The 26771-nt window shown below is 46.8% G+C and overlaps 1 protein-coding gene across 2 annotated transcripts in view; it reads left to right on the forward strand.

Annotated features, from left to right (window-relative positions):
* The window catches only part of LOC118789758 (inositol polyphosphate-5-phosphatase A), a 126086-nt gene that overhangs the window by 30393 nt on the left and 68922 nt on the right, over positions 1–26771 (forward strand). For both annotated transcript variants that reach the window (XM_036546351.1, XM_036546350.1), the window contains exons 2-4: positions 472–513; positions 9106–9206; positions 10324–10411. In XM_036546351.1, the coding sequence (XP_036402244.1) occupies positions 472–513; positions 9106–9206; positions 10324–10411 (231 nt within the window). The remainder of the gene's footprint in view (positions 1–471; positions 514–9105; positions 9207–10323; positions 10412–26771) is intronic.

Here is a 26771-nt window from a genome sequence, read left to right on the forward strand (position 1 = left end):
GACGTCGGCAGATTGCTTCTTAAACAGCAGTCAGCCCGCGGCCCTCTGTGTGCTCCTCAGTGGGCTGAACTGCCGTCTCTCGGATGGCCTTCAGAAGTGGAAATAAATGAAGAGAGAAAACATTGACATTTCCAGCGCGAGCGGCAGACAGATTTCCTTCCCTCGCACAGAGAGAACTCATAACTGATAGACCTAAAAGCCTTTGGACGGTCGTGCTGTTAATCAGTGTTACATCTGAAGTTATTCTTAGCGTTTATTGTTTAGCTACTGCTTTAGTATATAGCGTTGACCAATGCTCAGATTGCATGTAGCTTTAGAATGTGGGTTTTATGTCATGTTAGCCTGTGTTTGGATAGTATGTGGGTTTATACTGTGTATGGATATTATGTGGGTTTATCCTGTGTTTGAATATTATGTGGTCTTGGCCTGTGTGTCACTGAAATCACTGACTCAATTTTTCTTGTCTTTCAGCCTGAAAATCTTCAGAAGACGTGGCTTCGGGAGTTCTACCAGGTACTTCTTCTGTGTCTTTCTCCACATCTCTGTGTCCTTGTTCCCTCTAGAGTGTCTGCACAGGTGACTCAGGGTCCAGGTGGATGCTACACACTCACTACTCTCAGCCGGGTCTGTTTCCTCCTTAGAATAGAGTGTGACTTTGTTTTATCAGTTCAGAAAAAAAAACTCACATATCTTACCTTTGATCTAGCGAGGAGCATCTGTGAAACCACAACTCTTTCCACTCGCTTGCTGGGGAAGTGAAGTTTCATAACCAGCACAGCGTGCTGCTGTCTCTCTGAACAGCTCTGTTATCTGCTGCATGGCGACTTACTCAATAATGGGCTGTGGAGAGAGTCAAATAATGATGCCAGGCCCTTGAGAGGAAGGGGGGAGAGAGAGAGAGAGAAGGAGGCAGAGAGATGGGTGAGGGAGAGGAGAGTGAAAGAAAGAGAGTAAAAGAAAGGAGAGACAGAGAGAGAAGGATAGCGGTAGAGAGACAGACTTGAGTTTGCTTCATGCAGCTGTGTGTTTGTGTGGGTTTGTGTGAATTGGCAACCGCCATCACTTCTGTTTTCTCTCTGCCAGTCTATTGCTCTATCACACCATTACCACTGTATGCCCCCTCTCACACCATTACCACTGTGTGCCCCCTCTCACACCATTACCACTGTGTGCCCCCTCTCACACCATTACCACTGTGTGCCCCCTCGTGTGCCCTCTCTCACACCATTACCACTGTGTGCCCCCTCGTGTGCCCTCTCTCACACCATTACCACTGTGTGCCCTCTCTCACACCATTACCACTGTGTGCCCCCTCGTGTGCCCTCTCTCACACCATTACCACTGTGTGCCCTCTCTCACACCATTACCACTGTGTGCCCTCTCTCACACCATTACCACTGTGTGCCCCCTCTCACACCATTACCACTGTGTGCCCCCTCGTGTGCCCTCTCTCACACCATTACCACTGTGTGCCCCCTCGTGTGCCCTCTCTCACACCATTACCACTGTGTGCCCTCTCTCACACCATTACCACTGTGTGCCCCCTCGTGTGCCCTCTCTCACACCATTACCACTGTGTGCCCTCTCTCACACCATTACCACTGTATACCCCCTCGTGTGCCCTCTCTCACACCATTACCACTGTGTGCCCCCTCGTGTGCCCTCTCTCACACCATTACCACTGTGTGCCCTCTCTCACACCATTACCACTGTGTGCCCTCTCTCACACCATTACCACTGTGTGCCCTCTCTCACACCATTACCACTGTGTGCCCCCTCTCACACCATTACCACTGTGTGCCCCCTCGTGTGCCCTCTCTCACACCATTACCACTGTGTGCCCCCTCTCACACCATTACCACTGTGTGCCCTCTCTCACACCATTACCACTGTGTGCCCCCTCTCACACCATTACCACTGTGTGCCCTCTCTCACACCATTACCACTGTATGCCCCCTCTCACACCATTACCACTGTGTGCCCTCTCTCACACCATTACCACTGTATGCCCTCTCTCACACCATTACCACTGTGTGCCCCCTCGTGTGCCCTCTCTCACACCATTACCACTGTATGCCCTCTCTCACACCATTACCACTGTGTGCCCCCTCGTGTGCCCTCTCTCACACCATTACCACTGTGTGCCCTCTCTCACACCATTACCACTGTATGCCCCCTCGTGTGCCCTCTCTCACACCATTACCACTGTGTGCCCTCTCTCACACCATTACCACTGTGTGCCCCCTCGTGTGCCCTCTCTCACACCATTACCACTGTGTGCCTCCCTCACACCTGCACACCAGTGTGAGCAGCAGTGTAGCATAGTGGTAAGGAGCAAGGCTTGCCGCTCTGGAAATGCCAATAATGTAATGTATTGTAACTATTTCTCACAGTCTGAGTGCCACAGTGCACTGCAGTGAAGTAGGAGCTGGCTGACTGACTCACTCCTGCTTCTGCCGGGGCGAAGCTGACTGGTACCGCCGCTGTAAGCTCCCTGCCAGTGTCAGTAAACCCGAGCCATAGGGCTTAGCCTGCACCGGCCTGGCTCACTGAGCCACTCAGGAACCCACATGACTTTGCAGGGGTTGTTATTCTTACTGCATTTAAAACCTTCTATGGTGATGAAGAGCTGCACCGGTGGCAGTGCAGAGGGGCAGTGCAAACTGGCAGTGCAGATGCGGTCTTTGTTTGCTTTCTTTTCATTGTCTCTGTCTCAGCAGCTTTCTTCTGCTCTACCATGGAATCCTTGTGGGCCTGAGAGGAGCTGATCACTTTACACTTTAGTACTGTAACTCACCCCCATTCTTATATTCTGTGTGCTTTAGCGCTTATATCCTGGCTCAGAATTAACTAATGGGAGGGGTGAGAGAGACAGGTGTGTGTGTGTTTTTGACACTTCATGATCCTCTGCATGTCTGTGCCTCAGGCAGTGCTTTACACTTTCTGTGCTTCATGGCTTCAGGCTGTCTGCTGATGAATGAATGAGTCGTTAGAGCAGTTCAACTCAGTGACTCTGAGCCCCTCGTGATCTTTGAGGGAGACCTATATATTTGTTAATATATGCATGCTTGTGTGTGTATGTTTGTGTCAGAGGGAGCAAGATGCCAGACTGTAAGCTATAGATCTTGGCAAGCCTTTGGCAAACTGTTTGATCGACAGCATTTTAACTGTCAGTTGAAGGCAGTACAGTAATACATTGAATAACACTGACAATACTGATATCATGGTTGACCTTTTGTTCATGAATCATTGTAATTATTCAGCTGGTATGACAAAATTGTTCTATGATAGTATGTGCACGTTAAGAAATGAAGTAAATGTGATCTTGTCTAACTAATATTTTATCAGTGTGATTTAAATGTAACCAGACATTTTGAAATTGCAACAAAACATGTCACCAGCCCATGAAACACACATTGCTGTGCAGTTGCAGATGATGCCTTAATTTGGTAACATTTGTGTGACGAGTCATATGCTTCTTTGAATTAGCTGTTTTTCTTCACAGATGCAGCTGCAGTAGTGTACAGTATGTAAATGGTTATCTGATTTTTAAAAAAAGTGTTTCTTACATCCTGGAAAAAGAGCATAGTTGTTTGACAGGCTTTTCTGTGGTTAGCAGTAGTAGGATATCCTGCAAGCCTATGCAGCGATGCAGAACTGGGGAACCCGCCGTCCTCATGTTTGATAGCTGCGGAACTAATCTCTGCCCTGGGTGTTTTCCTCCCTACTGTCCGCACTGGAATTAAACATAATTACAGGAGCTGCCTCAGAGCAAAAACAAAAGCAAAACACAAAAAAAACACAACCTTCTTGGAGGGAGCAGAGAAAGTGTGAGCTCGCCTGCATGGGGGATTCTGCAGAGTGATGTCATGGCTGTGACCAGCACAGTGGAGAGGCACTGCCTTTATTGTCACCACAACAGCAAGGGCCGCTGCTTTAGCTCATGTCTGAACAGGGGCTCTGATAGCAGATGCTTCTGTACACACTCGCACACTCACACGCTCACACATCCCTGGACCGGTGCCAAGAGACACAGATCACCTTGGCTGTTGCTAAACACTGCCATCAACTGTTTCTTAAAATACCAGCAACACAGTAAATACCACTGATCCAGATTTGCACCACACAGTGACACTGATCCACATTCTCGCCTCACAGTGCCGCTGATCCAGATACTGACCTCACAGTGCTGCTGATCCAGATTCTGACCTCACAGTGCCGCTGATCCAGATTTGCACCACACAGTGACACTGATCCACATTCTTGCCTCACAGTGCCGCTGATCCAGATTCTGACCTCACAGTGCCACTGATCCAGATTTGCACCACACAGTGACACTGATCCACATTCGCACCTCACAGTGCTGCTGATCCACATTCTCACCTCACAGCGCCACTGATCCACATTCGCACCTCACAGCGCCACTGATCCACATTCGCACCTCGCAGTGCCACAAGTTTGTGCTTATGCAGGTCCAGATATGTCTGTCATGCAAGTTTACAGTCCTGTTTTACTTGTTCATCATGATGCTAGTGCCTTTTTGGGATACTTACAATCCATAGCAAAGCACAGTTAACAGTAGAATGCACAAGTCACAGTTCACAGCTAGAATGGCGTAAGAGAATAGATCATTTTTGGTCAGACTGAATGTCAGTGTTCCGTGTTTCATTTGCATTTGATGTAACTTAGTTCTAAGTCCTGATATTTTGTCTTTATTATACACCCCTGCTTTAGATGTGCTTCGGTGTTCTGGGTGGGAAGACTGGCACCATGCCCACACGGGCTGGAAAATACGGCAGGATGGCATGGACAGGAACTTCAACTTAAGCAAAGCAGGGGATTTGCATGGGAGATTTGTTTAGTGTTTGAAGTGGCACGGCCACGCACTTGTGCACAATATAAACAAAGCTTTGCATGGGAAACCCAGGCGAATGGTCTTTGGGGCCATTTGCGTCGGAAACACCGCAGGTGGGCAGGTGAACCAGGGAGCTGTTTAGCAGGTTGGCCAGCTGGTGTCCGATGAACCTCTGTGAGGTGAACACCCCGGATGACTGGGGTTGTCACAGCCAGACAACACAACAGTAATCTATAGGAGCTCTCATGGTCATTCCTCATTAATAGAATGGCATCGGTCACCAGTATTGTAAGAATTGGTGGCAATAATCTGATTTGCATTTATAAATGGACCAATCTAAGTAACTTGAGTTAACACTACGTGTCCCCCAGTGTTTGCAGAAGTGTGAGCTTATACACATGCACATGCACGAATACACACACACTCCTACACACCATCACTAGGCTGGCTAACTGTGGGGCATCAACACTTAGCCAGAATCCTAAGATGCTAAGACTCTTTTCTGAATCTATTATGACACACTGAGAGGCTTTTAGAGATTTCTGTCCAGCACCCTGTCTCTGTCTCCATCTGCTATAAATGAGTCGCCTGTAATATTTTAAACATGGAATAAGATGCAACATTTCTGATTTAATACCTGACAGTAATCTTCTTTGTTTGAGGATTAAACTTGGAATTTGCGTAGGACTTTCTCTTCTCTGCAAGCTGTTTGAAGCTGGGTGAGGAAGAAGTGTATTCAGGTCGTTTTCTGTATCACTAGAAACTTATAGTAGCTATTACGATGATGATGAAGAAGAAGATGAGGATGGTAATGGTGATGGCCATGGCATCAAGGTCAGACAAGGCGAGAGCAGCAGTGAGGAGCAGTGGTCAGAGCAGTGCTCAGAGCTGTGGGTTTAGTCTCCAGACAGGCATGGCACTGTCAGCTGGTTTCAATGCATTTTCTGCTTGAACCTGCCCTGGGAAGCTGCCAAAGGAATGTGTGCTGCACCGTGAGCTGTGAAAGGCAATCCAATGGGGAATCACTCGGCGTGGTGAGCTTCCGAAGAGGGATGTCCTCCGAATGCAAACAGGCAGGAGTGGAGACGGTACGCTCCTTCCACAAACATCCTGCTTGGCACCCCTTCGGGATCGGAAAATGCACCATCACGAGCCGCAAAATCAGCCTGGTCACGCCTCCCTCCCTCGCATCCACAGCGTGTCACATCTCACAGCAGAGCCGCCTGTTACATCAAAGCACCTCTGTGCATGCTTACCATATGAACTTCAGGCAGCATAGCGGTAAGGAGCAGGGCTTGTAATGAAAGGTGGCGGGTTTGCTTCCCAACGGGCAACGTACCTAACCAAGAATCGCCTCAGCAAATATCCAGCTGTATTTAATGGATAACATGTAAAAACTGTAACCTTTGTAAGTTGCTCTGGATAAGGGCATCTGCAAAATGACAACAATGTACAAACGTACACGGAAATGAGCACCTGCAGTCTCACAGTGTGAATTGCATCACATTAGGGTGCACTCTCTGGCTCACGTCTTTGTTCGTTCTTTAATTAATGGCTTCTGCAAATTAAAGTGAGGGTTAAATTAGGCACATGATGAGCTGGCAGCATTAGGACAGGAGTGCAGGGGTGTGTCTGTGCAGCGCACTGCCTCGGAGTTCAGACAGCAGAGTAACGCAGGTAAACATGCGGCGAGACATGGCAATTCCATCATACAGTACATACATACATTTACAGTGAAACGATTTTGTACTTTAGACATGAGAATAGGAGATGCACGTACACACACGTACACGTACGTTCACTCACTCGCACACACACACACACACACACACACACACACACACACACACACACACACACACACACACACAGCAGTGGCAGCATTGAAAATAAAGCCCTTGAGAATGTGACCTTCTCTGTATGAGCTGAAAGGTTCACTAATCTTTTTACTTTGAAATCCTGAATTCTCGGGCTTAGCCCTGGGTCGTCCGGCTAAGTGACAAGCCAGAGGTTGATGGAAAATCTATAGTGTTATTGCTGTACATTACTTTTATTTGATTCAGCTTTTAGTGAGAATAATACGGGCCTGTAAGTGCAGTAGGCCTCCAGGCCTGGGACTGTCCCAGGCGTAACTCCCCCCAGGGGGCTCACATATCCTGGGTGACAGTGATCTACGGCTTGGTGCCCCCTCACCCACATCTATCCATCCGACGAGCAGGGAGCGCCTGTGACTGTTGTAATTCACTTCCGTATGGATTTTCCGTTATGGGTCAACACCTTGGGAACATGCAGAGCTCGCTCGCCCCGCGCTCACAAACAGCTTGGCGCAGGGGGGATGCGGGTGGGGCCAGGGAGTAGTCATGTGACACGGTCTGGCCCCACCTCTCCATAGCCCCTTCTGGAGTACTTAGAGCTTTTACTGGACAGTAGTTGATGTTTATTTATTTAATTTTGTAAAGCCCTTACATAATATTTTTGTGTGTATATGTGAGTATGGTATGTTTTCTTTGGAATGGTTGGATGCACAGCTTTAATTCAGTTTGATGGGCTGAAGATCTGGTGCAGTACTGTTGCATCTGCCCACCGACTGTGGTCCATGGTTCCATGAAATGCAGGGAATTTGCGATGACATGTTCTCGCTCATGTTCTGGAATAACAGGGCTTCAGCATCATGTGCATGCTCCTGTGTTGGAACAGCACAGGGATTAGGACTGGCAGCTCTCTCCCTCTCTCCCTCTCTCTCTCTCTCACACACACACACACACACACACACACACACACACACACACACACACACATTTGCTCTAGTGCCATTAGCGCGACGCTTCCTTCAGCTTGCTGGTAACATGACCACGTCATCAGCTGTCATTCCTTGAAGGCAAACTGGACGAGAATACGCTGTAAGAGAGTGACTAACACTCTTTCACAACTTTGCAGCGCTCGCTGTGAAAGACAAGCTGTCAGTTCAGACCAAAATAACATCGGGAATGGAGAGGCCGGCTCTTTTTGTTTCATAACCTTTTTGGCAAACAGACAGAAGGGCCCAGTTTACATAGAAACCATTTCACATCCTTTTTTCTGCTGTACTGTGCATTGGTACTATACAATATAATTTTAAGGATAATACATAATTTCTATTTAATGAAGAAGAACCAGACTGAATGGATAATTGGCCCATGAGTTAGATAATGGTGTTTATTTTTTATAAATAGTGATGTAACACCATGTTTTCTTTGCCTAGATAAACCTGTTTCCATCTTAAAATGTTACGTTGAAAATGATTTAAAAAGTGGCCTTTATGCGTCCCATTTTCATGTCCTCTTTTTGGATTGAAGTGAGTGTCCTCTGGAAGGAATTGGGCTCAAATGGGAGAATGTTCCCATTGTGACGCCAGTCTTGTGGCGGTGGTGCTCACATTGATTCTCTGAAGCCTCTGTGTGAATGAGCATCTCCGGGCTAATGCCCAGTCTGCATGTGGACATTATGAGCTGTTGTAAGGAAACTGATTCCAGTTCAGTGGTGTGAGAGGTTGTCTGTTGTGCTGGTGGCTCAGGTGTATTATGCATACAGGGCACACTGTAGCTCTGATTTCACATAATGTGTCGGGGGGTTTAAGAAAGACAACTGGACCTGGAAACATTACAGTGGGTGTGTTAACACCTTTTCTGTGCGGGCTGACACAGCCCTGTGTCACAGTAAACTGTGCTTGCTGGACGTAACCCCGTGTCACAATAAAAGTATCCTGACTGACACAGCACTGTGTCAGAGTAAAAGTCTCTCTATGGAAACAGCGCTGTGTCAGAGGAACCCTGTAGAGTGTAGAGTATGGGGTGGGCATTCACAAGAGCCACATCAACGCTGTTCATTTTGAGAGCTGTCTGTCTCCCACTCCTGTGGTTACAGCACCTCCACTCCAGTCCACTGCACCCAGCCAATGCAGAACATTATCATAATGCTTCACTGCAACATTGTGACATCGTTGGATATTAGCATGTTAGCTGGGTATTTTGGTTTTGGTATCATCTGTTACATGTCATAAGTGCTTGGACTCAGTGTCCTGTAGACTAAAGCAAGCACTACGGTGCAGCTGAAGTGGATCACTTATCTTATCTTCCGTGACTTCCCGGCGCAGACCTTTGTCATAATTCTTAGGGTAACGCGGACCTCACACTGCTCTGTTTGTTTAAGCTTGTCTCCCCAGGGCTCCCCTCTTCCGTCAGAGTGATACCATCTCCTCTCCTCTCTTCCAGACGGTGCACTTGTATAAACCACACTTCGTCGCAGTGCATTGTCAAGAAGTTGGAGGGAAGAACTACGAAGAGTCCATGACCCATGTGGACAGCTTTGTCAAGTAAGAGCCCTCTTTTGCTCCGTCACCTATGGGCGTGTGTAACGGCGTACCAGCCACCGGTCCACCCTCCGCGGTCGCTTCTCACAGCGTGAGAGCCCTGTGTGTTTTGCTGTCTTGTGGGTGTGTCTAACACTGTATGAGCAGTCTCTGCTCCGCCCTCTGTGGGCGTGTCTCAGACGCGTGGAGATAAAACCCAAACTGTTTCCTTTCACCAGCCTGCCACCTCTCTCTTCAGCTCCACTCAGCTGGCTGACAGAGGCAGGTTTTCCTTGGATTTTCTCTGGTTTCAGCATTGTAAAACGCAAAGTAAACAGTGTAAAAATGAGGGAACAACTCCCCCCTCTGGCTGCATCTGTTTCTTGTTTGCCTTTTTTTTTACCTTATTTTGTCTTGTACGCAGAGTAACTTAAAGTCACAAGAGTTTTAAAATTTCTCATAATAGTTAAAGTGACTTCAGCTGGATAACATGTTGATCAGCATTATAGCGAGACTTTGCCAGGCCTCATGCTCTTATGGTGCTCATGTTGTCTTCTTTTTTGTGAGCAGTTTTTTATTGCTTTTATGAAATGAGAAGGGCAGCACAAAGAAAACCTGTTGCAGCTACAGATCTCACAGAACAGAGTTCAAGACACCCACAATAATGGCACAATAATTATGTCATGAAGATGAAACATAAAGACTTTGAGAAATATCTGTATAAAAATATGCATTTCTATAATGCATTGTAGATTATTTCAATAATATTACTGCATTCAGTTTGGCAGAGGACCTTTCAAGAGCTGCGATAGACTAGAAATGGGATGACAAAGTGTGAGATGTTGGAAGATGGGGAGTAAACCAGGCCTGTAAAATGTTTTCTTTGATGCTGTAAGTACTGAGAGGAGTAGTCTTTGGCATGTGTCATCATTAAGTAGAAGTGTGGGTGAGGGCAGGGTCTCATGTTGTCTGCTAATGTTTTCTTCTAGTCTGCTGTTATGTACAAAGCACCCTGTGGATAAGGGAATGGTTCTGAATGAGGTGGATTATGATGCTAAGGTGAATGGCGGGGAAACAAGGATCTTGTCCAACCTGCATCTCAGCTGACCACTGGAATGTGCTTCCTCCTCCCCTCCGCCAGAGAGCTGCTGTCCAGCGACGCCATGAAGGAGTACAACAGAGCCCGCGTCTACCTCGATGAGAACTACAAATCCCAGGAGCATTTCACAGTAAGTGGAGTTTCCCTTCAACCAGCCACCATACTGTAGGTTTGGGTAATGTAGAAGAACTACAGATCCCAGGTGCCACTACTGGCTGTGCAGTGTCCCTGTGGCCCCAGCTGATTTAAATGATCGGTTTGTTATTAAGCAGCTTCAGGAGTTCATGACGAGTTGATCATTTGAATCAGCTGTGTTGGAGCAGGGAGAGATCTAAAACATGCAGGACAAGTAGTCCTCCAGGAGAGGTTTGGGAAATGCTGCCATAGAGGACAATGGTTAAACCAGCTTGGATGCCCCTCCTGCCCTGGTCCAAACTGCTGGCCATGTTTGGTCACTCTTTTACACCGAGTTTGTCCCATTTCTGTTTCTCTGTCTCTGGATTAAACTTCCACTGCTCAGTTTCTGATTTACTTTTAGCAGCTAATTGGGCTACCACAAAACTCTCTCAGCCTAAGAGTTTGCCACTGTTTGGAGATGAAATGCTTAGCAAAAGTTGAGACAACATATATAGCAGCATTGTCTGTCTCTGCTGTAAAAACCTTTCCTACATATGGACAGTGACTAAAACAGTGGTGAAACCAGGCTAAGGCACAGCAAAATGTTTTCAGAGTTATTTGATGGAGAGTCCACTGTTACTGCACTAAGGGTCATTGTGTGATAGGAAGACCTTGACTCTGATTATTGGGTTGTTCATCATTTGCACACTCTGGAGCTCCTATTACTCAGCACAAAACAGTCAAGCCAGTGCCAAAATCCTTTCCACTGTGTAGCACCAATCAAACAATTTTGTTTGGTTAAACATAGTGCAATTTTTAAGAAACCTTTTTTCAGTTTTGGTGAATATATGCTAAGCTACTGTTTGCCATAACGTGTGCTTACAACACATGCCATATCGAGCACTCCATAATACTGCAAACTCCATGCAGTGAGTGAAGTTATATAATAACATTATTGACATTATTGAGCACCACATCAATGCTCCCCAGGTAGTAGGATTAAGTGAAAATTCAACCAGGTTTTTTCTGAATATAGAGGCAGTACACACATACAACCACAAGATGGCAGAATGGGCTAAAGAACATATCCCCTTGGAGTCTCCCAAGTTCCCAAGTGTCAGAGACCTTAGTGATTGGAGAAGTTTGTGGAGGATCCATGCTGTGTTTGTTGGAGTTTGCCTGAAGGTGCATATATGCTATACATATGCTTAGCTTCATCAGTAGCACTGTACGTAGACTGGTCTCTCATACAAAGCACAACAACGCAGTCCTGTTAGATTTGGAGTGTTTTAGGAACTTTTCAAACTAAGTCTTTGGCCAGCCTATACACCTCCAGGCTGCATACCCTTACTGTGTTGCATAGGGTGTTTAGCAGGAGATCAGGTCAACACCCGTCCAATCTTTGTCTTCCTGGTCAAGTCACACATTTTGAGAGACCAGTGTAGTTACAAAATGTTGCCTCAGGATGGCGCTAGATGCAAATGAATTTAAACCCTGGAGTTATTTCAGTAGCTGGACATGCAGCCAGCGGGTCTCTTTGTTTACTGTAGTGAAAAAACCTAGCAGGATAAGTGGAGTTTGTCGGAAACTGAAGTTGCAACAGGTCAGTTAATGCTACATGTGATCTAATACGGACATCATTAATAATTTAATGGGGACGTCATAAAAGACCAGTGTATGCAACTGCTGTGAATATGTTCTCTTGGCCTTCTCATTTAGTAAAAGCCGTTTGAAAGAACATAATGGAATGATCATTTGCCATATATGACTGCACTCAGTTGTAAAAAGAAAATGATTTCACATAAAAAAACCGACATCACAAGCACGGGTATAATAAAAATCTGTATTTGACAATAAAGTGAAACAAACAAACTGATGACCCCTTTCAGAATATGATGGTGTTCCACCAGCTAAATTAGGTTGCAGAAAAAGGGCATATTTGATTAGCGTTCCGGTGAGCTGGTAAGGAGCACGAAAGGAAGGCGCTGATACAGTTTGGGGCGGCCGCCTTCATCAGTATTCCAGGCCCGCTTGTCCGTCTGGGTCCAGATCTCCGGCTTTCAGGAAAAAAACGCACCGCATGCCACGTTCCCAACAGCGGCTGCTCGTAAATCACGTCACCGTGAAAAGTCAAGTGTGCTCTTATTAGAAACGTATTATAAACGTATTATAAATGTATTATGCAATAAAGCAGGCACCCTACTGATGGAGTGATTTTAGTGGGGGGGGGGGGGGGCTGTCTGAGTGAAATCGTGTCACTTTTAGTTGCGCGCCTGCATATTGGGCACAGCGGCATTTGTTTGTCTATTTCCTTCCTCTCTGTGGAAACAAAACACTGAAGAATAAATGTCACTTAAGTGGATCTCGCTCGTTCCGCTCCATAATAAAGCCGTCAGTCTCACAAAGCGCCCCAGCCCCCCCGGCTGCAGCCCCCCCTTGAAATGAGATGACATCACTCATATTTGTTTCTGAGGCTTCGATTTTTCGGCTGGGGGTAATTGTTTGTTGTCTGCTCTGCCTGTCAATTTTCAGATAATGCAATCGAGAGCACCGAACTAGCCAATCCGGTCAGAGTGTTTTGTTTTGGAACACGGAATTGATTGAAGAGCTGGTCCGATGGGGTAGAGCGTAGTGAAAAGGCACTGTAATGTTCTTGGGTGCACGTTTGCCTCAGAGCCGCCACTCAGCATTAGCAGTGACCTCTGCGTATTAATGTGAGCGGCAGTCAAGGCGAGAGTTAAAGGTCGACCTCATTTAGTCACACCTGTATTTGACGTGGGGGCACGCATTCCAGAGTTCAGAAGCTGCCTGCAGATACACTGACGCTAGATGCTGTAGGAACAGACAACTTTGGATTAACAGTGTCTTATTGGGCCCTGAGAGTGCAACATATACGAGATTTCATTTTTTGCTAAACACACATTCTGACATTGACATCTGTCTCTTGGCACACTGTTGCTGAACCACAGGTGGAGCATCTCAGCTTACATTTCAAACAGAGTTAAGGTTAACACATAAAAGTCAGTGCATTAAAAGCTGCTTTTTAGTAGCAAGAAGCAGGTGTGTAGGCTGTGAGTGACTCAGTGGAAAGGGGAAAGACTAAAAGGATGGAAAATGACAGAGTCTGCTTACCACTGCCTGCAGGTATTACTCATGACGTGTAAGTGTATCTGTCCCCATGTGTTCTTACAACAGTCGCACAATATCTGACCATTTTTCTCTGAACCATGTGCGTTTTTGTGTCTGTTCTGTGTTAACCATGTATCGTCTACATCTTTGTACCATGTTCAGTTTTGGTGTGTGAGACCAATGCGACATTCAATGCCATGTGAAAGAATTCAACAATAAAAAACAATAGCGGGATCCTGTTTTGTGTGCAAGGATAGCAATGCTACACCTGCCAGGACTCGAAGCGAGTGAGAGGACATCGGTAGACAGAAGAGCATGGCAATGAAACCCCTGGCGACCGTGACACGGATGGTGTTGAGGTCGCGGGACGAGTGGGATTCACTCGGGGTGCTGATCTGTACCGCTCAAACAGCCTGTGCAAACACATTCAGTCTCAGCTCCGACACGAGTGCGAAATACTTTTTTATTGAAAAACTTGGATCCGTAGCAGGTGTGCCCTTGTTCTGTCGGGTAAATTAATGTTTGTATTTAATTTCTGCCTTTGTTACAAAGCCAGCCTCGGCCGGGCAAGCCCTTCTGCGGCAGATCAAAGGTTTCACTGTGGAGCTTCCCTTATGATGTTTGAAAAAGGAAGTAATGTATTTGATCTGTTACAGAATCTGCCATTCTTTATGCTGTAAATGTATACTTAATGATACAATTTTTTAATGACAGGCAATATTCAATGATAATCTATGGGTCAGAAAATAATATGTGGCACAGCGTAAACTGAGAGAGAGGGCATTTGTCAGAGTCTATTGAAATGTGTCGTTTTCCCATTTGTACCAGCTAACACAGAGTAGGGGGCCTGGTGTCCTCTGTGTCGCTCTCTTCAGTGTGCAAGCCCTGCCGGACCCCGTCCCGGCCAAGCGTAGCCCGCAAGAGCCAATCCCCCCCCCCACGGCTTGTTCATGCCCTCCTGAGGGTATTGATCGGCCCTGCCAGGCCTCTGTAGGAATGATGTGTGTAATCTAAGCAGCCACACTGTGAAGTATGGAAAAGCCATCCGTTAGCCCACCCAGGAGCTGGATATCAATAGAGAGAGACATAACATTAACGACTTTCCCTACTCCAGCCTCTGGAAGGAGCTAAATGAGAAAGAAATTACAGATATATTCCTCTTTGGTTGCAGTAGTCGTCTATTTTATTGCGCTGTTAAGGTATACAGCAGGTAAAATGTCAATTAGAAAGGCCCGCCCTCATCACTCAACTCCCAATCCACTCGTTCCAGCTCATTAATATTTATAATCTGACAGCCGAGGCCTGGACTGTAATTTGTAATGATGTGCAGTAATCTGTGCATGTGTGTGTGTGTGCGTATGTGCCCGCAGGTGTGTCTGTCTCCGTGTGCGTGTGCGTGTGTGCGTGTGTGCGTGTGTGCGTGTGCGTGTGCATGTGCGTGTGCGTGTGCGTGTGTGTGTGTGTGTGTGCATGTAGGTGTGTGTCTGTGCATGTGTGTTTCTCTGCGATTGCGTCTGTGTGTGTTTTTGTCTGTGTGTATGTGTGTGCCTTTATAACTGTCGTTGCAGCTGGAGGTATCCATTCAGTTATTTATATGTGCACACATACATACACACACAGGCCAAAATTGCTCTGTCCTCAACACCGTAGGGCCCAGCAGCTGACAGTTTTGCTCGAGAATCTCCACCGTGTGTTCCTTTGCATGCAGTGTTGCAGACATTTGCTCATTTATGTGAGACTGTGCCTTAGCTCCTGCTCTCAGTGGGCTGAGTTTGTCCTCACACTGAGCTACGGCCCCACCCTGTCACCCAGCCCACAGCACCACTGGTAGAGGGCACTGTCACCACCCTACTGGACAAATACACCACCTCAAACTCTGTCTCTGCTGGCCAGCCTCACCCTTAGACATACACAGATACGCACAAATACACAGACATACACACTCCTATACTTGCACACACATGCCCAGTCAGGGCTCATCCTCAGTGTACAGCTGATAAATACACACTTCCCTCCTTAGTTCCAGGTCGTGCTGCTCCGACAGCAGCGCTGCGATGATTACACCACCGCATCTCTCTGTGACGCTCCTCTGTGACAGGGTGAAAAAGCGCACCCCTGGCGTCTGGTGACAGGGTGAGATGAACCACTGTTACACCCCCCCCCCCCCATGCCCGTCGGCTTCAGGGCAGATTACAGGCACGTCAGGATGTGGCAGGAGGAGCTCTCAGCCTGAAGGTTAGGCCCTAATTCTTCCAGCAGCACGCGTGCGGGGTAATGCGATAATCAAACCGTGCTGAGCAGCGCAAATTTACGAACGCGCCACCGGCCCCCTGCGTGCTGACAGGCACTGCGCCAGTGTCCCCGGCTCTCATCACCCTGTGCAAGCGTGTGAGGGCCTCACCGCACGCCGCTCCGTTACTCAACACTAACCCCGACGCTGCCGCACCGGCGCATTTGCATAAACAGCGCCGAGAGCGAGGGGTCACGGTGAAGGGAGGTCGCTCCGCACACAGAGAATTAAAAACAGGGGTTAAGCGAGAGGCTGCTCAACGCTCAGCTCTGCCCCCGAGGGGTCAGGCGGGTGGCAGCGCATAACCAGCTTAAAATATTGCAAACTAAATCCAGCTCCTCTTACTGTAATATGGCCAGGAGGACAGAACAGACTCGAGCAATTTGAATGAAGTAATATTGTCTGGCCATAACTCACTCTCGCAGCATCGCTCGAGCACAAAGGACGCATACTCATGGTTTACACACACGCACACACGCACACACGCACACACACACACACACACACACACACACACACACACACAGACAAGCACACACACATATACACATACTCATACACAGCAATTGACACACATACACATTCTCTCAAACGTACACAAATAAATGCACGCATACACATTTTCTCATGCATACACAATTAACACATACACATTCTCTCACACATACACAATTAACACACACACATTCTCTCGCACACACACTCACCCAACTCTCCCACACGCTCACGCTCAATGTGCGCTCACACTCTCTCGCACACTCAAACATGTACACCCACGCACCCACACATACAGAATATGTGTTGAGTGACGATCAATGAATCTGCCATCAGCAGAGAATTACAAGGGTTTGTGGGGTGCGCAGTCCCGTCCCATTAGAAAACAGTGTGAACATCTGTGGATGCACAGCATAAGGGAAGAAGTGAAAGACAGCAACATGCAGATATTAGGGTGAGCCTCATCATCACACGCAGAGCTCCACCCTCCTGCTCTGATGAAGTAAGTATGTGTGTGTATCTGTGTGTGTGCGCGTGTGTGTGTTGTTTTACTGGGGGCAGCAGGATCTCGGTGGGAGTAAATCAGGTCTGTCGGGGGGGTCGCCAGGCGCACATAATGATGTGATTCCAGCACAGGAGCGGCGGCCGCGCCCACGCTCTACATCAAGATGTGCAGCCCTCAGCCAGCGAGGGCCAGAGTGAAGGTGAACCTGTCATATCGATCTTTTTAGCGTTAAAATACGAGCCACTTTACTCCACTCCCCAGCGCGGTGATGTGAAAAATAATAACTCGGATCCAAATTAAAAATATTGATCGCTTAGAGGGTGTTGAGAGCAAATAAACACCCGCTGAAGGTTTTTTTCCCCCCGTCTCTCCCCCTCTCTCTCTCTCCCCCTCTCTCGATCTCCCGCCAGCTGGGTCAGGGCTGCGAAGCACTGGGCAGTAAACACATCCACCCGCCCGCTCGCCCACCCCCCTCGCCGCGTCTCATCTCCTCATCGATTTCCCCTCGCCACGACCGCGCCCCCCAACCCCCACCCCCCTCATCCCTAAACACCCCTGCCAAATTTTTTAATTCTTAATGTCCGGCCGGATCATTTCCTACCAGGGGCCAATGAGGTGTTCTTAATCCACTCCTTAAGTGATTGATTGGTTCTTGACTCAATAAACTTGCATTAGCCCTGCTTTATTTAGGGCCCTCAGTCATAATATTTTGTACATTTAAGCTTGACTTTTTTATTTCCCCGGTAACAGATGAGCTGACTCCGGGCCATCAGATGTGTGGGAAAACAATTGGCACAAGGTTAATTTTATTGCCGGCTCCATGCATTTTTAAACAGGCAGGAGGTGTTTTGTGCGGGGTCCTGATAAATGGCCGGCCTGACCTGGCAGGAATGAGAATGAGAGGGGAGAGGCCGGGCGGGACTGAGAGGGATGCTGGCCCATGTGGCAAATCTAAATTAAAATTCTCTGACACGCTAAAAAATTGGAGGCCTGATGTATAGCGAAAACTGATGTCCTGTCTCTTTATGAAGCCGTCTCAGGTACTTCTGAAAGGAGCCGCACACACACTGCCTTCCCGCAGCCACGCCCGCAGTGCCGCAGGCTTATTTAAGCGCCGCTGTACCTTCTAAATGTCTCAAGGTCGGTGCTGATAAGTAAAAATGTGGACCAGTATTTCCATATCAATCAAAATAGCTGAACATTGTTCGTCCAATTTGTTACATTTGTTTATGGAGCATCGATCTGTTTAGAAGCAGCTGTTGCAGATCAAAATGAATAAAAATTAATTGGAAGAAACTGCGTACACCCTGGGTGAGGTAGCCTGTAGATCGCATGCAGGTGTAGGTGCAGAGGGTGGATGTGTAGCTGGTGTAGGTGCAGAGGGTGGATGTGTAGCTGGTGTAGGTGCAGAGGGTGGATGTGTAGCAGGTGTAGGTGCAGAGGTGGATGTGTAGCTGGTGTAGGTGCAGAGGGTGGATGTGTAGCAGGTGTAGGTGCAGAGGTGGATGTGTAGCAGGTGTAGGTGCAGAGGGTGGATGTGTAGCAGGTGCTGAGAGCTGTGTCACTGCTGCTGTTTGCATGGGTAGGAAAGCATGACCTCGATGTGGTTTTAGTTGGGCAAACCACGCCTTGTTCCTGATGGGGTTGCATCCCGATGGGGTTGCATGGGGCTGTGTCTGGATGGGGATGTGTCCTGCGGGGGAGGGGGTGTCCCAATGAGGAGGTGTCATGGTTGTGCAGCATCCTGATAAGGGCGTGTCACAGCAGGGGCGTGTTCGTACACATATTGATTCCCACCATGCTCCGTTTGCAAGCCCCTCCTGACCCCAGCAGACCCTTAGCTTTATTTCCCCATTAGCTAATCTCTCTGGTTTGATTTCCATAATCCCCTGCTATTGAAATCCCCCACAGGCCCCTGTTCAGCTGCCTGAACACTCACCCCCAGTGCTGTTTCCTGAGGGAGGAGCCTGGGCACAGCTCTCCAGTGGGAGGGGCCCGGAGGTGCATGGAAGCAGGGATTTCTTCACTTGTGATGAAGACTCTCAGTCCCTTTGTTTATTGAAATTAGTTACAATGACTTTCTTCAGTCATGCAAATACACCTAAATAAGTGTTTGCCTTGTGTAAATACATTGTATTACGTATATTGGCAATGTAATGTGTATGATTTTTAATATTATGCAATATATAAAGCATTATTTTGTACAAATACTTCTCCACACACACACGTACAGTACATGACTGACTGATGTTTTTTTTCTGCCGTGGTATATTTTTTGTCAGAGGCTGCAGACCCCCTCACATAGACCCAAGATTTGCTTAACCATGTACATGGACACTACAGTTTTGATTGTGTTTTTATTAATGACTGTGTGCATGTGTGTGTGTGTGTGTGTGTGTGTGTGTGTGTGTGTGTGTGTGTGTGTGTGTGTGTGTGTGTGTGTGTGTGTGTACGCATGCACGCGCAAAGGCACGTGTGCATTTGCTTTCACTTCAGCTCTTGGAACTCAACATCAGTCACTGCAGAGTGAGTCTAAAGAAAGTGCAGTTATGAAAAACAGCTAAGCCTTCACATCGCCTTCATGGTGAAACATTACACAGCAAAAGCACAAACGAATAAAGACATTCAATGTATTTTCACTGACGTCACCTGAGTAACCTTCCTGTTTGGTGTGTTAAATGCATACAGTATGTAAAGGATCACCCCACACACCTCACATATGCAGCATCTCTGAGGGACAAGGGTTCGAGCTACAGCTGAGTGAATGACACTCAGGGACAGTGTACTATCTTGATTTGTCCCTTTTTTTAAGCCCTTGCCTTTTGAAAGATCTCAACCTGTAAGAATGAGTCTGGCATCTTTGCTGTTAATAGTAATAACTGTAGAAGTTCTGTCATCTGACTTTGTTTGTGGCAGGGCGGCTGTGTCCATGTCTTATCAATTAAAGCCAATGTCCCCCCACATTTCTCCCCGGTCAGTTTGTTGGTGCAAACCCGGAATTTTAAAGACCCTTCGGTCTTTTCTGCATTCCTGGCATGCAGTGCCCCTGCATTACTACATGCAGGTATGCATCCCCTCTATACACAGATGCCATAAAATTATTGTGCCCTTAAAAGGTTTCTTTAATTACATGAAACTGACTTTGCTTACCCTTGATAAGGCAGAGTCGCGGGGCGCTGGTGTTTCTGGGTAAAATGCCTGCCTCCATCAACATTATTAATGCAGCTAAGAGCGCTTTAATGTCCAGCCACATCATTACACAGTTGTGGTGGGGGGTGGGGGTGGGGAGGTGAGGGTGCTCTTTTAGTTCATTTTCGTTGCAGAATCCCAAATCACCTCCAGCCCACTATAGATTTACAATCTATAAAGAAATAGGCAGCTTGCCCCTCCTGCTCTGCTCCCACTGTCCTGCCTGGCACAGAGAAAACCGAAGTGTTATGGTAGCGGAGTCCGATGGAATTCAATTGATTTGCACAAAATCTGCCGGAGATGGTGGCATTGATTGCTGGGAAGGCCCCCCCACCCACCCACCCAAACGAGGCCGTAATTAATAAGGCGCGTTTACACAAACAGCAGTCAACAGGGCGGGTGATGGATCGGGTGCGAGGGGCGGCAGCCGAGGGCCCCCAGCCGCCGGCGATCCTCCATATGGCAGAGTGCCCATTAACCAGCCCCATTATCGATGCGCGGCGTCGCCCTGCGCTAATTACGCAGACAGAGGTTGGCTTTGTTTTAAACGCAAAGTGGGATCTTGCGTATTCATTATTGACACTAATTTAATAATTCATTAGGCAGTGGTGTTGGAGGTGAAGCGCCGCCCTGTCGCGGCGGGACGAAGAGCTGGCTGCGATTTGGACAGGAGGGAGGCACGCCCCCCCAGGCGACTCCCGTTCACACCGCTGAGTGTCTGCACTGAAGCAAATTTGACTTGCTACCTTTCTCAAGGAGACTCCAGCAGTGGCTCCAACCAGGGCTTTGAAGCTGCAACCTTATGCTTACAAGTCCTCCTCCTTGACCTCTACCTTTTTATGGGACATAAGCATCTGAATCTATGTCATGTCAAATCAGGAAGATTTTTGAATTTTAACTACAATTTTGAATTTTAATTTGCATTCCTACAGCAACAGCATTGTGGAGTGGGTGTGGGCAGCTCTGAGCAGAGATGGCTGTATTGTTTCTTATTTTATAGCAACAGCGAATTTCATAAATCTGATTTTATTTGTCTGCCAGTCTGTAGAGGAATTATGCCTGGGGATGTGTGAAGCTTATGTTGCCCACCGCTAATGTGTAGGATGAAAATGAATCTTATATCAAATGCTTGCTGTCATTCTTAGAATTCATTAATAGGGGGCTGTCTTTCCCAGCATGAAACATGTCAGTGAAGTGACATATCAGAATGGGTAGGGGTGTTTACATTTTGTGTGGTTCAGATAGCCTTCTGCGTTTGGTTGCTGCAAAGAGGCCTTATGAGTCATGCTCTTGTTAGGTTTGTCTTTTGATGGGTTTTGATTTGTGATTTGGATCTACCAGTAGCATTTTTGGTGAGTTTCATTGGTGAGTATGGCTGCTAAAACTAGCAAGGAAATGAAAACACATTTATAGGTTAATTTTAGAATGTATAGCTTTGTTTGGTGTTAATATTGATCACCACAAATATGTGAAAAGTATCTGTATGTAATATGCAATCTTGAGGCTGATGAGTGTGTGTGTGTGTGTGTGTGTGTGTGTGTGTGCGTGTGTGTGTGTGATGTCCAGCATGTCAGAAGGTTGTGTTTGTTTTGAGTAAGCCGGTCCTGAAGCAGGCCAGCGATTGATTGCTGTGGATGTGAGATGTAATAGTTATCATGGGGGACGGTGCTGCCTGGCTCCGGAAGGGCTGGGTGGTGATCAGGTCCCAGCAGAGGCCCCCGGTTTGTCACCACAAAGACCACTTTCTGTCTTCACATGACTCGTTAGCCGATAATTGTGAAAAATTGAAGAGTTTTGAGCAGCGCGGAAATTTTGTTAAACTTGCATTCATGAGAAGTGAATGAGTGGCTCTGATTCACGGTCTGTACATGAGAAGCAGCCACCGCGGTCCGCACCGCACGGTCATCATCAGCGAGGCAAATGACCTCACAGAAGGTCTTTAAGGATGTTACACACGCTCAGCCGGTGGCTGACCACTGGGAAACCTGTGCTCCAGAGAGGCAAAAGCCCCAGCGTGCCCCTAACAGCCCAGATGTGACTAATTACCCAATCAGGTCTGAATAATGGCTCGCTTGAACCGTGCCTTCATTAATGAAATCCAACAATGCTGTGATTTCATTTCCGCCGTGGTTTTAAGGAGCGCCGCTCTGCAGAAGATGGACAGCTCGCGCCTGCACAGCAAAAGATGGCCCTTCCCCTCGCCTTCCCCTCCCACTGGTGCTGGTGCGGAGGCTAAATCTGCAGCGATTTATTTAATGCTAACCATCACAATTACTTTAAGGGCCTTTCAAAACTGGGAAGAGAGCGAGCAAAAATAATCAAATAACACAATTACAGCTGGGTTACATTCTACAGTTAAGTGCATTTTTATTGTCTAACTTTTTTTTCCCCCTTCCCTCCATTTTTCCTCTTCTTTTTTGCAAGCGTTCCCTCACTGCCACTTTTCATCTAATATGGCAATAATTGAGTTTGGAGCTACAAATCAAATTTCTCAAATTGGGTTATCCTCTTCTGAGATTGGAGAGGTATCCTGGCAGTCAGGGGCCGGGAGTTAATCTGCTTTTGTTAAGCCCCTGGTGGCAGCAACGGCAACATGATCGCACCAGTTAAAACATTCGCCTGTCACCGTGGACACGCTGTAATTTCTCCCCGATCCCTTGTGCAAATAATGACATTTGAATCGAGCATTAACAGGCTTAATTACTTTAAAATTGTCATTTTAATTTACACTGATATAGTATTGATCATACAAGCAGAGATTAAGGCGCTCGGTGGAGCGGATGATGTGGAATTAAACAGTGAAGGGTCCTCCAGGGGCCGAGAGGCCTGTCCCACTGCAGGCAGGAGAGGAATGAGATTTCTCTGTAATGAACTGGCAGCATGCAGGGACATGAATCTGAGGCCTGCTGGAACAGAGGGGAAATAATGGGCTTTGGGAAGCTGTGGCCGGTTATTCATTCACTGCCATGCACCAATTCTCCTGTGGATCGGCAGCCCCCGCGCAGTCTGTTTGCCCCACAGATTCGCCTCTCTGACCTTTTACAGCTAAGTGTATATAGATATCCCTGACTGAGGGCGCCTGGCCCATGTGGGGGGGGTGGGAAGATGGCTGTTTTCTTTACGACCCAAATTTCACTTTGGGGAACCATCAGCCCCGTAATCCAAACATGGCCAACATCAGGAACCAGCGTCTGAAATTCCCTCTCGTCTTTCCTGATGGATTAGACCAAAAGAAGGAAAAAAAAAAAAAAGATACTTGTTCCGGGGATTGATTTTCACCACGGAGCAGCGGGAGTTGATGTCCAAGAGTAATTGTTACCTTTCACTTAAGAAATGTCTCATAGTAGGGGAAAAATATTTAGTAAGTATTGAGAGTAATCTCTCTAAATCCATGCAAGATTTTGGGACCACTCTAAAGCCGAGGAGGCCCAAGAGTAGTCGTTTTAACATTGCCGTGAGAACGTGTTTCAGGCTAATGGACCTGGTATTAATAAATCAGAGATTGTCTGAAACTAAATGTAGTGGAGATGATGAAAAAACACAGTATTCTCCGTGTTGGCACGCTCTCATTGCCTCCTCAGGAAAAAAAGGGGAAAACGTATCACAGAGGGTAAATCAGACACTCGTCATTTCTCATCCTGACAGTAAAATGATAAAATACCGCGCACCCGTTCCCTCTCTGTTTTGCGAGGGTACCCAGTGATTAGGCTAACGAGGGCTTGTTTTCCACTTTCAGCTTTAATGTTGGAGATTTATACCGGGTCCCGGGGCCGGCGGTGCTGTGGAGTTAGGTGAGCGCCTGCGTGATTCATGCGTTTGTGTGATGAAACACACAAGCGGAGAAGACGCTGTAATTAAGTTAAGGCGAGGCGAGAGCATGAACCGTGATGGGTAGTAACTGCGTCATTTATCATGCTGACCGTGCGGTTCATCCCGATGAGGGTCGCTAATGAAGAGGTCACAAGCGGGGGAAGGTCCAGTTGACCGTGGTAGTCCCTCCCCCCATGCCCTCCAATATCTATCTGTCTATCTATCTATCTATCTATCTATCTATCGGTCCATCTGTCTGTCTACCTGTCTATCCATCTGTCAATCTGTCTATCTGTTCATCTATCTGTCTGTCTATCTGTCTGCCTGTTTATCAGTTTGGCTTAAGAACTTGTTACAACCAATGACAAATATGTAGTCCACATAGTGCACTTTGAGTCATTTTTCATGCTTAAATAAATTGCAAAATGCTACATTTAAATCTTATTATGGATAGAGAAAAGACGCATTTTATTCCAGAAAAAAAAGAGGGTTGCATTTATACACATTGCGGTTAGTATTTTGTAAATCTTTTACTGGCATCAGTACTGACAAGACACTTCTGATGGAGTTTTGTAAGGTTCTGTCACTTCTGAGTTCTTTAGATCTTTTGGTTTTCATTTGTGATCTGTATGTGAGTCACGAATGTTAGATTGAATTGAGGTCTGGAAATTAACAAGGCCAGTTGCAAGTATTGATTATTTGCCCATTAAACCATTCCTTTGCAAATCTGGATTAATTCTTTGGGCCGTTGTCATACTGGAATGCCTATGTTTTCAGCCAAGCTGGAATGCCTTGGCAGATGTAACCAGGTTTTTGACTTAGAATATCATGATATGAGTTTGACATCACAACTCCCTCTATCTAAACAAGGGCTGTAGGTCTTGTAGATGCAAAACGGCCCCAAAACAGACCCCCTGCCATAGTTCACAGTGAACATTGGTTTTTTTTGAGTAACATAAACCTCTTCTTTTTCTTGCCAAACATACTGATGCCAAAGTACTGATGACCATGTTTCAAAAGCCCAGCTATGAATGGCACAGCCATGCATGCATGTTTGAGTGGTATGTTTTGATGCTTTGTATCCTGAAGATGCCAGTTTGAGATCTCCAGCTGTTGTCTGGGTTTATATGGATGCCTCCCCAGCCACTTGCCCCCATATGCCCCACCAGCCACATGTGACCATTCATGTTCCTGGCAGGGTTGCCACTGTATTAATAGCCTTACATTTCCTAATAATAGATACTACAGTGGACAGTGGGAGATTCAATGAACATTTGTTTGGATTTTTCAGACATTTCTCTGACTTTAACATTAATACATGCTACTACTGAGTTTTTTTTTTAATGTTTAAAGTAGGAAAATTATTTATTAGATTGTTTTTTTTCTTTAATAGCATAATTTTGTTTCATATAATTAGGCATAATGTACACACACACACACTCGCACACACGCACATGTTGTGTGTGTGAGTATGCATGTATGTATTCACAACTTAATTTCTATCTATGTGTGTGTCTATATGTTTGTATATGTGTATATAATATTCAGGCTCTATAAAGTCACTTCACATCTTTTCTCCTTGAGTATGTAGACCAGGGCAGTTTAAAAGAATGAGAAAAAAACAAATACAGCAGATTGAAAACGCGAACATGCGTCTTTCATCGCATTACCAAACACAGTGGAGTCAGGGGGTGGAAGCGCTTCCGAGGATGAGGACTCAAACCTGCACCTTTCCTGAGGGGCAAATTTTCCCAATGTGGGGTGCTGCAGCATCTTTAATACGCATAATGGGCTTGGCAAGTCCTGGGGTACCCCGGCCCCTTCAGAACAGAGACCCCTTACATCACTGTGTCATCCAATCACCTCTCTCACACTTTCACATCATCTGCTCAAGCGGGCCTCTATTTACATCAACCCAGGGAAGGCACTTAATAAAATTAACAGGCATTGTGCAACACAGTTTAAACACAGATGCCATGCTCCACTGTTCTGTCTCTCTCCTGATCTCGTTTCCTCTCTTTCTCTCTCTTTCTCTGTCCGTCGCTGTAGGGTTTTCCTGGTGAAGCCCCGGCCTCACCGAGTGCCAGACAGACGTGACCATAGCTCGCTGTTGATTGCTTTTTTTAAGTGCTTTTTTTTAATTAGGCCCCGTCAGTTGATTTCAGGGCTTTTAATGTCTGTATTGAAAATGTTCCACTGAAATAGAGTCTATTTATTTTCATGGCATTGCTCACCGTTTCCTAATCCAATTGAGGCAGCGCATCACAGAAACGGCTCACATCTCCATGCGGTCAGCTCCGTATAAATAGACCAGAAGAAATTAAACGTCCACATGCTTGGAATTTGCAGTCATATGCCCAATGTTCTCAGTGAATGATTTCTATATTTCCCCCTGCTCTGCAGGCTCCCGACACTTCAATGCTATCTTTTAAAAACAAATTAGTCTCATATGCTTTGCCCCTTGTGATTATTTGAGATAAATACACATCAAATCACCAAAATTGTTTTAGGTTTTGGTTTTCTAATGATATTAAACATGCACGGGGGCGATTGATTCGGGACGGCTCTTAGAGCAGGAGGAGCGAGGGGATGAGCAGCCCTTTTGTCCCGTCCTCGAATTTCCACGTCCCCATGAAAGGGCTCGGCGCTGTGACGAAGGCCTCGGGTCCTGCGGAAGGCAGCACAACGGCCCCTTTCTTCCTTAAATTGATTTTTGTCGGGAAAATGAACACGGTCCCTCAAGGTTACGGGGTCAGATGATGAGCGCGTCTCTCCAGTGCAGGAGAGCGCCGTTTGAAGTCGCGGCACCACTGGGGGCTTCCAGGAGCTCACTGTGGTGCAGTACTGAGGAACTCACACAGTGCAGGCTCTTCTGGGTTCTGCTGAGGCTGCAGTTGGACACTCACATGTAAGGGACTGAGGTTGTCGAAATAGTGAAACCACTATTTCATGTGG

This window comes from Megalops cyprinoides, chromosome 15 (genome assembly GCF_013368585.1).
Source record: "Megalops cyprinoides isolate fMegCyp1 chromosome 15, fMegCyp1.pri, whole genome shotgun sequence".
Classification (NCBI taxonomy): Eukaryota; Metazoa; Chordata; class Actinopteri; order Elopiformes; family Megalopidae; genus Megalops; species Megalops cyprinoides.